General features: G+C 46.3%; 1 protein-coding gene across 1 annotated transcript in view; it reads left to right on the top strand.

Annotated features, from left to right (window-relative positions):
- The window catches only part of LOC311226799 (ADAMTS-like protein 1), a gene marked incomplete at both ends in the record, with an annotated part of 194,940 nt that overhangs the window by 93,267 nt on the left and 91,673 nt on the right, over nucleotides 1–10,000 (top strand). The window contains one exon of the mRNA XM_084312203.1: nucleotides 7,437–7,639. Within this exon, the coding sequence (XP_084168329.1) occupies nucleotides 7,437–7,639 (203 nt within the window). The remainder of the gene's footprint in view (nucleotides 1–7,436; nucleotides 7,640–10,000) is intronic.

Raw genomic sequence — 10,000 nt, 5'->3', positions numbered from 1 at the left:
CGTGAGAGAGAGAGATGCGCTGCTCTGGGGGAGTCGTGAGAGAGAGAGATGCGCTGCTCTGGGGGAGTCGTGAGAGAGAGAGACGCGCTGCTCTGGGGGAGTCATGAGAGAGAGAGATGCGCTGCTCTGGGGGAGTCGTGAGAGAGAGATGCGCTGCTCTGGGGGAGTCGTGAGAGAGAGAGATGCGCTGCTCTGGGGGAGTCGTGAGAGAGAGATGCACTGCTCTGGGGGAGTCGTGAGAGAGAGAGACGCGCTGCTCTGGGGGAGTCGTGAGAGAGAGAGATGCGCTGCTCTGGGGGAGTCGTGAGAGAGAGATGCTGCTCTGGGGGAGTCGTGAGAGAGAGAGATGCGCTGCTCTGGGGGAGTCGTGAGAGAGAGATGCGCTGCTCTGGGGGAGTCGTGAGAGAGAGAGAGACGCTGCTCTGGGGGAGTCGTGAGAGCGAGAGACGCGCTGCTCTGGGGGAGTCGTGAGAGAGAGAGATGCGCTGCTCTGGGGGAGTCGTGAGAGAGAGAGACGCACTGCTCTGGGGGAGTCGTGAGAGAGAGAGATGCGCTGCTCTGGGGGAGTCGTGAGAGAGAGAGACGCACTGCTCTGGGGCGGTTCATCTCAGACGCGCTACTTCACCAGAGGGGCTGAGAACCGTCCCAGCGCTGGAAACGTTGAGGAGGAAAAACAGACCCCGGTGCGGCGAAGCGGAAACTTTTCTTAGATTTTTTATTAATTTTTTACCTTTATTTAACCAGGCAGGTCAATTAAGAACACGTTTTTATTTACAATGACAGCCTGGCGAGAGGACGAAAGGGCCTCTTGAACGGTAACAGGGAAGGAATAGAATTTAATAAAATAGAGACAGACGATGCATACAGTACATCATAGAGGTAAGAGGAATAATTAAAACACACGTCAAACAAACAACCAAATTAAATGACAAGGTATGTAATACAGACACATTAAAAGGCAGGTGTGTGTGTAAACAACTTAAAAGTAGTGAGGGGGGATCAATTTGTCCATTTTCAAAGTATTTCGCATCTCGTTCCAACTGCTGGGAGGGAGCAGCAACGTGATACGGGATATTTTGTATTCAATAGCCGTGTAACACCTGGCTGTGTAATAACACAATAGTGATCATCTCGTTACTGTCATTTTCTTATACGCTACAGTGGATCTTAAATGTAAGATGTAAATGTAAGTGCTATTTTGTTGTTAAAATAAATGTTAAATCTTACCGCTTATCTATGCAATTATGAATCAACTTCTGACACCAGGTTAGTTTCCTAAAGTTTAGTGATGCTGTAAGTGGTATTTTCTGTTAAAATAAGTGTTAAATAGCTCTACATTCCGACAGCCATCACCAATATAGAGTGTTTGGTCAGTAACATGGGTCTCTCAGTCCCTCCACTCTGCAGTAAACAGCCATCACTGATATAGAGTGTTTGGTCAGTAACATGGGTCTCCCAGTCCCTCCACTCTGCAGTAAACAGCCATCACTGATATAGAGTGTTTGGTCAGTAACATGGGTCTCCCAGTCCCTCCACTCTGCAGTAAACAGCCATCACTGATATAGAGTGTTTGGTCAGTAACATGGGTCTCCCAGTCCCTCCACTCTGCAGTAAACAGCCATCACTGATATAGAGTGTCTGGTCAGTAACATGGGTCTCCCAGTCCCTCCACTCTGCAGTAAACTGAAAAATACATTTTCTGGTATCCCGTTCCCACTTTATCCAATCAGGAGAGATTGGATACATATTTGTACTTGCCAAGACATCTTCTTACTGCTGAATGAATGAATGAATGAAAACTTTATTCAACAGATTGCAGAATTGGTACAATACAATACGGCTCAATACACACAATTGTTAAGGGGATGCAGACCAGAGAAAGACGTTTGACTTGTTTACATCAGGGTCCCCCATTTTCAATTCATAGTGAATAGCTAGCTCTGGTAGATAATTGTACTTGTTCCAGGGACACATTGGCTTAAAACTAGTTTTCATTTCTCATTTTTGTCAGACCCTTTTTGCAGTGTGCAGTTCTCTCTCCTGATTGGATAAAGCAGGAGCGCAATACCAGGAAATGTATTCTCTGTTTACTGCAGGGCAGGAGGGACCAGGAGACCCATGTTACTGACCAAACACTCTGTACCGGTGATGGCTGTCGGAATGTAGAGCTATTATTTTAACATGTGGACCACTTATTTCAACAAACAAAAGAATACCACTTACAGCACCTTTAATTAACCCACAGGGGTTAGAGGGGGAGGTGGGAGGTGGGGGGTAAAACCAAAAAAAGGAACCACATGATGGATGTTCTCTGTACGAAATGAAAACACCATCGCGGCCACCGGGACAAACTTGCTGTGTAACTCGGGACAACTTGACATGTAACTCTGCCGTCCCTCCGAAACCGTGGCCGGCGTTCTCTCCGCATAACACGAACACTTGTAACCACTAAAGTAAACCTGTGTTAAATCACGGCTCTCACCCCCCCCCCCCCCCCCCCGTGTGTGATTACGGTAGCGCCGCTCGCTACCCCCCCCCCCCCCCCCCAGCCTCGACCGTCCCTCGCCGCCCCTCCTTCCTGTGCGCCTGCCGCTCCGAGCGCGTCGTCCAAAACACACAGAGCTTTAATTAAAAACCCATGGAGGTCAACAGTACAAGTAGAGTTCTCGCCCCCCCCCCCTTTTTTTTATGCGCCACACGCCACACACACACACACACACACACATATATATACACACACACACACACACCTATACACACATATACACACACACACACATATACACACACACACACGTACACACACACACACACGTACACACACACACACACACACATATACACACACACACACATATACACACACACACACACACACGTACACACACACACACACACACACGCAGGTTATCAAGATGGCGGAGTGGTTCTCATGCCCCTGTGGAGCCGCTCAACGCGTCGACATAGAACTGCCTCTGATTGGCCGCTGTGTTGCCGGGTTGTATAACAGTTGTGTTATGTTACTTGTGTGCCATTGTCTTCAGTCACCTATGAGTGACTAACGTGGCCTCATTCAGTACGTACACAGATAAAAGAAGGTTATTTTGTGTCTTCACGGCTTGTAAACAGTGATTCTCAACCTTTTTCCACGTTAAGGAACCTGACTTGATACACGTTACACTGCAGAGCCCCGTCTGCCCCCAGTGCAGCAATGTGGGGGAAGGGGTGGGTTGAACCTGAAGGCCTGGAGAGCTAGATTTGTGTGCCCCCCACCCCCCCCCCCCCCCATCCTAAAAGACCTGGTACTCTGTTTACCTTCAACATTCCTCCCTCTGTGCTCAGCCTTTAAGATGCTTGTATTGGCGACACATGAACAAAAAAAATAGTTCTTGAGCGGCAAGTGGGTTCGAGATTTTTGTGGGTCTCTCTTTTTTCTTTTTTCCCCCCGAGTTGAGACCCGAGAAGAGAGTTTCATTAACCCTTTCAATAAGGGTTATCGCTTTCAAGCGTAACTACCTTCTGTGGTGTTGTATTGAAAGGTGAACTGTCTGTAGTGTGGTAGTGAAAGGTGAACTGTCTGTAGTGTGGTAGTGAAAGGTGAACTGTCTGTAGTGTGGTGTCTGTAGTGTGGTAGTGAAAGGTGAACTGTCTGTAGTGTGGTGTCTGTAGTGTGGTAGTGAAAGGTGAACTGTCTGTAGTGTGGTAGTGAAAGGTGAACTGTCTGTAGTGTGGTGTCTGTAGTGTTGTAGTGAAAGGTGAACTGTCTGTAGTGTGGTAGTGAAAGGTGAACTGTCTGTAGTGTGGTGTCTGTAGTGTTGTAGTGAAAGGTGAACTGTCTGTAGTGTGGTAGTGAAAGGTGAACTGTCTGTAGTGTGGTAGTGAAAGGTGAACTGTCTGTAGTGTGGTAGTGAAAGGTGAACTGTCTGTAGTGTGGTGTCTGTAGTGTTGTAGTGAAAGGTGAACTGTCTGTAGTGTGGTAGTGAAAGGTGAACTGTCTGTAGTGTGGTAGTGAAAGGTGAACTGTCTGTAGTGTGGTAGTGAAAGGTGAACTGTCTGTAGTGTGGTGTCTGTAGTGTGGTAGTGAAAGGTGAACTGTCTGTAGTGTGGTAGTGAAAGGTGAACTGTCTGTAGTGTGGTAGTGAAAGGTTAGCCTTTTGTAGTGTGGTAGTGAAAGGGTTAACCATGTGTAGTGTGGTAGTGAAAGGGTTAACTGTATGTAGTGTGGTAGTGAAAGGGTTAACCGGCTGTAGTGTGGTAGTGAAAGGGTTAACCTTCTGTAGTGTGGTAGTGAAAGGGTTAACCTTCTGTAGTGTGGTAGTGAAAGGGTAACCGTCTGTAGTGTGGTAGTGAAAGGGTTAACCTTCTGTAGTGTGGTAGTGAAAGGGTTAACTTTCTGTAGTGTGGTAGTGAAAGGTTAGCCTTCTGTAGTGTGGTAGTGAAAGGTTAACCTTCTGTAGTGTGGTAGTGAAAGTGTAACCGTCTGTAGTGTGGTAGTGAAAGGGTAACCGTCTGTAGTGTGGTAGTGAAAGGGTAACCGTCTGTAGTGTGGTAGTGAAAGGTGAACTGTCTGTAGTGTGGTAGTGAAAGGTGAACTGTCTGTAGTGTGGTGTCTGTAGTGTTGTAGTGAAAGGTGAACTGTCTGTAGTGTGGTAGTGAAAGGTGAACTGTCTGTAGTGTGGTAGTGAAAGGTGAACTGTCTGTAGTGTGGTAGTGAAAGGTGAACTGTCTGTAGTGTGGTGTCTGTAGTGTTGTAGTGAAAGGTGAACTGTCTGTAGTGTGGTAGTGAAAGGTGAACTGTCTGTAGTGTGGTAGTGAAAGGTGAACTGTCTGTAGTGTGGTAGTGAAAGGTGAACTGTCTGTAGTGTGGTGTCTGTAGTGTGGTAGTGAAAGGTGAACTGTCTGTAGTGTGGTAGTGAAAGGTGAACTGTCTGTAGTGTGGTAGTGAAAGGTTAGCCTTTTGTAGTGTGGTAGTGAAAGGGTTAACCATGTGTAGTGTGGTAGTGAAAGGGTTAACTGTATGTAGTGTGGTAGTGAAAGGGTTAACCGTCTGTAGTGTGGTAGTGAAAGGGTTAACCTTCTGTAGTGTGGTAGTGAAAGGGTTAACCTTCTGTAGTGTGGTAGTGAAAGGGTAACCGTCTGTAGTGTGGTAGTGAAAGGGTTAACCTTCTGTAGTGTGGTAGTGAAAGGGTTAACTTTCTGTAGTGTGGTAGTGAAAGGTTAGCCTTCTGTAGTGTGGTAGTGAAAGGTTAGCCTTCTGTAGTGTGGTAGTGAAAGTGTAACCGTCTGTAGTGTGGTAGTGAAAGGGTAACCGTCTGTAGTGTGGTAGTGAAAGGGTAACCGTCTGTAGTGTGGTAGTGAAAGGTTAGCCTTTTGTAGTGTGGTAGTGAAAGGGTTAACCATGTGTAGTGTGGTAGTGAAAGGGTTAACTGTATGTAGTGTGGTAGTGTAAGGGTTAACCGTCTGTAGTGTGGTAGTGAAAGGGTTAACTGTCTATAGTGTGGTAATGAAAAGGTTAACCGTCTGTAGTGTGGTAGTGAAAGGGTTAACCATCTGTAGTGTGGTAGTGAAAGGGTTAACCGCCTGTAGTGTGGTAGTGGAAGGGTTAACCGGCTGTAGTGTGGTAGTGATAGGGTTAACCGTATGCAGTGTGGTAGTGAAAAGGTTAACCGTATGCAGTGTGGTAGTGAAAAGGTTAACCGTCTGTAGTGTGGTAGTGGAAGGGTTAACCGGCTGTAGTGTGGTAGTGATAGGGTTAACCGTATGCAGTGTGGTAGTGAAAAGGTTAACTGTCTGCAGTGTGGTAGTGAAAAGGTTAACCGTATGCAGTGTGGTAGTGAAAAGGTTCACCGTCTGTAGTGTGGTAGTGAAAAGGTTAACCGTATGCAGTGTGGTAGTGAAAAGGTTAACCATATGTAGTGTGGTAGTGAAAAGGTTAACCGTATGTAGTGTGGTAGTGAAAAGGTTAACTGTCTGTACAGTGCGGTAGTGAAAAGGTTAACCGTCTGCAGTGTGGTAGTGAAAATGTTAACCGTCTGTAGTGTGGTAGTAAAAGGGTTAACCATATGTAGTGTGGTAGTGAAAAGGTTAACTGTCTGCAGTGTTGTAGTGAAAAGGTTAACCGTATGTAGTGTGGTAGTGAAAAGGTTAACCGTCTGTATAGTGCGGTAGTGAAAAGGTTAACCGCCTGCAGTGTGGTAGTGAAAAGGTTAACCATCTGTAGTGTGGTAGTGAAAAGGTTAACCGTATGTAGTGTGGTAGTGAAAAGGTTAACCGTCTGTATAGTGCGGTAGTGAAAAGGTTAACCGCCTGCAGTGTGGTAGTGAAAAGGTTAACCGTATGCAGTGTGGTAGTGAAAAGGTTAACTGTCTGTAGTGTGGTAGTGAAAAGGTTAACTGTCTGTAGTGTGGTAGTGAAAAGGTTAACTGTCTGTAGTGTGGTAGTGAAAAGGTTAACTGTCTGTAGTGTGGTAGTGTCACTGTACGACTAGTCTTGCATAGCCATGCTATACTGTACCAACGGCAGAGAGAGGTCCGACTGAACCTATTATCATTCCGGTATAGTTTTTTTTTTTTTTTTTTTTTTTTTTTTTTTTTTTAGCCAATCACAATCATCCTGGGCGGTGCTAAGCGGCAACGGTGCCGTTGCCAAACAGTGAGAATTCCGATTGAAATAGTCGGCCAATGACGGTCTTATACCTACAGATCCAGACTACTGTACTGCTATTGAGTTTGTTGTTACAGACAGGAGAGCGGTAATTATTATTATTATTAATTCCCTCCCAGATTTTCCGTGCCGGTCACGGGGGCTCGAACCGGCGTCCTTCCGGTCACAACAAGGCTGATTATTTCACCGCCCCCTCCTTTGTGAGTCCTTGACCTTTGACCCGCTAACATCTCATTTTCTCCTGGGGGTGACTGTGGCTCAGGGACGTATAGCGGTCGTCTGGTAATCAGAAGGTCTCCGGTTCGATTCCCGCAGCGTGTCGAAGTGTCCTTGAGTGAGACACTTAACCCCCTAACTGCTCCCAATGAGCAGGTCGATACTCGACTACCCCCCTCAGAATGCAAAATGAAAAAAGAAAATCTATGTCTGAAGGAGTCGACTGAAGGCTTCTTGTCCTCTGCGAAAGCATGCAATTGGTCCACTGATGGATACATCTTGATATTTGTCTAGTCTAGTGTGTTCATTAGACGGGTGAAATCCTCTTTCAGTGCCTCTGTGCCCGTTTTCTTAGGCAGTTAGCATCTCCGGTATGCGCGCCATTAGCGTTAGCCACGCTTCTAGGCCTCTTCGCTTTTGGAAAGAATGATAAAGAAAATTCGACTAAGAGGTTGGCAGTCGACTACAGCTCGATTAGTCGACTATTCGACTAGTCGAGGTCACATCCCTAAACTGCACCATTTCCCATGTCCTCCTCTCCTCTCCTCCCTCCCCAGTGCACTGTGACCTGCGGCCAGGGCCTGCGCTACAGGGTGGTGCTCTGCATGGACCACAGGGGGCTCCACGCCGGGGGCTGCAAGCCCACCACCAAGCCTCACATCAAGGAGGAGTGCCTGGTCACCGTGCCCTGCTACAAGCCCATAGGTAGGTACCTCTCTCCCCCTGGTCACAGTGCCCTCTGCTACAAGCCCATAGGTAGGTACCTCGCCTACGTATCATGGCCCATACTGCCATACTGCCATACTGCATTTAACAGTTTAGCTTTTAGCATTTTTAGATTATATATTAGATTAGATTTAGATGATTGGATTATTAGATTATACACTGCTCAAAAAAATAAAGGGAACACTTAAAGGGGAACTATTTTACTATTTCTTTCACTATTTGGGCACTTTTACACAATTCCTGTGAGTCTATGGAACACCTAGGTTTTTTTCAAAAAAAATGCATTGTTTTGTATTTCTAATCAAGTACTCAAAAACAGCATTTTTCTACCTCACGATCTTAAGCCGGTTTGAGGCTGGGCTCCAACCATTGTGTGGCCTGGTGCCAACTGCCACATCAACTGCCACATTATTATGCAGCTGAGAAATCTCTGACATCACAGATATGCACATTTTCAGATGACTCAGTTCAGTGAGGGTGAATATTGTGAGAGGAGAATTGGAAGAATGCGCCAATATGAGAATTAGAGACATAGATCCTATTAATATAAGTCCACATAGCTAGGAAACAATGCTAAACACTGAAAAAGGCCATTTATAAGATAGTTCCCCTTTAAACAACACATCCTAGATCTTGATGAATGAAATATTCCAGTTGAAAATCTTTATTCATTACATAGTGGAATGCGTTGAGAACAAAACATAACATAAGAATGATCAATGGTAATCAAAATCATTAACCCATGGAGGTCTGGATTCAGAATCATACTCTAAATAAAAGTGGAAAAATCAGATCACAGGCTGATCCAACTTCTGTGGAAATTCCTCAAGACAATAAAAAATGAGGGATCTCCTCCCAGACCTGGATCAGGGCATCAGTCAACTCCTGGTCTGTGGTGCGACGTAGCGTCGGTGGATGGAACGAGACATAATATCCCAGGTGCTGGATTGGATTCAGGTCTGGGGAACGGACAGGCCAGTCCATAGCATCAATGCCTTCGTCATGCAGGAACTGCTGACGAACTCCAGCCACATGAGGCCGAGCATTGTCATGCATGAGAAGGAACCCAGGGCCCACTGCACCAGCATATGGCCTGACAATGGGTCTGAGGATCTCATCCCGGTACCTCTGGCTAGCACATCTGGGGTCTGTGCGGCCCTCCAGGGATATGCCTCCCCAGACCATCACTGATCCACCGCCAAGCCGGTCATGCTGGAGGATGTTGCAGGCAGCAGAACGTTCTCCACAGCATCTCCAGGTAGTGCAGCTCATCCAGGATGGCACATCAATGCACGCTGTGGCAAGAAGGTTTGCTGTGTCTCCCAGCACAGTGTCAAGAGCATGGAGGAGATACCAGGAGACAGGCCAGTACACCAGGAGATGTGGAGGGGGCCGTAGGAGGACAACAACCCAGCAGCAGGACCGCTATCTGGTAATTTGTGCAAGGAGGAACAGGGGGAGCACTGCCAGAGCCCTACAAAACCACCTCCAGCAGGCCACTAATGTGCATATTTCTGCTCAAACTGTGAGAAGCAGACTCCATGAGGGTGGTATGAGGACCCAACGTCCTCAAGTGGGGCCATGTGCTCACAGCCCTTGGGGAAACTCAGGCATCATAGCAGCATGGGGGAGGGGGGAGGGGAGGTACAGGTAGTAGAAGACATACAAGTACAGGTCACAGAATTATAGTACAGTGGAGAAGTAAAAATTAAAATAGAATAAAAAGGCAGTGTAAACAATATACAATATAATTAACTCTGGAGGTGCGCATATGGGCAACAAGGTGCGAGATGAGGGTATGTATGCCCTCTCAGTTATATTTTCCCTACAATAAATATAGTTACAATATATAATCTGATAATCTAAATCTAATCTATACTCTAATAATCCAATAGTCTAAATAATTTTTTTTATTTAAATTTGTTGTCTAAATCTAATCTAATATATAATCTAAAAATGATATGCTAAAATGCTAAATGCTAAATATATGCTCTGATGAAGTATACAGTATTCACATAAAGTGCGGTATGCATAAGGTAAGTATATTTCACCGCAGAGCCCCCGTTTGGTTATATTTTGGACCCCACCCCCGATAACATCTTTGTTTGCAAGGTCAAGTTGAGTTAGGTAAAATTTAGTGTAGAATTAGTGCGGCTGGGTAGCGCAGTGGAGAATGCACTCGCCTACCACCACAGATACTCTGGGATCTAATCCAGCTGTCAGCGGTACCTCCGGCTTGGTCAGTCGTCCCTACCAACACGAATTGGCAATGTGTTAGCGGTGGGAAGCCGGCAGGGTATGTGTCCTGGTCGTTGTAAACTGCGGTTCCTACTGGTCGGTCGGGGCGCCTGTTCAGCAGGAAGGGGATCGGGGGGAAATAGCGTGAACCTCCACA

Source organism: Notolepis coatsorum, assembly GCF_963971535.1.
Source record: "Notolepis coatsorum genome assembly, chromosome: 4".
Taxonomy (NCBI): Eukaryota; Metazoa; Chordata; class Actinopteri; order Aulopiformes; family Paralepididae; genus Notolepis; species Notolepis coatsorum.
Note: the sequence above shows the minus strand (reverse complement) of the source record. Positions and strands in the feature narration are given on the sequence as shown.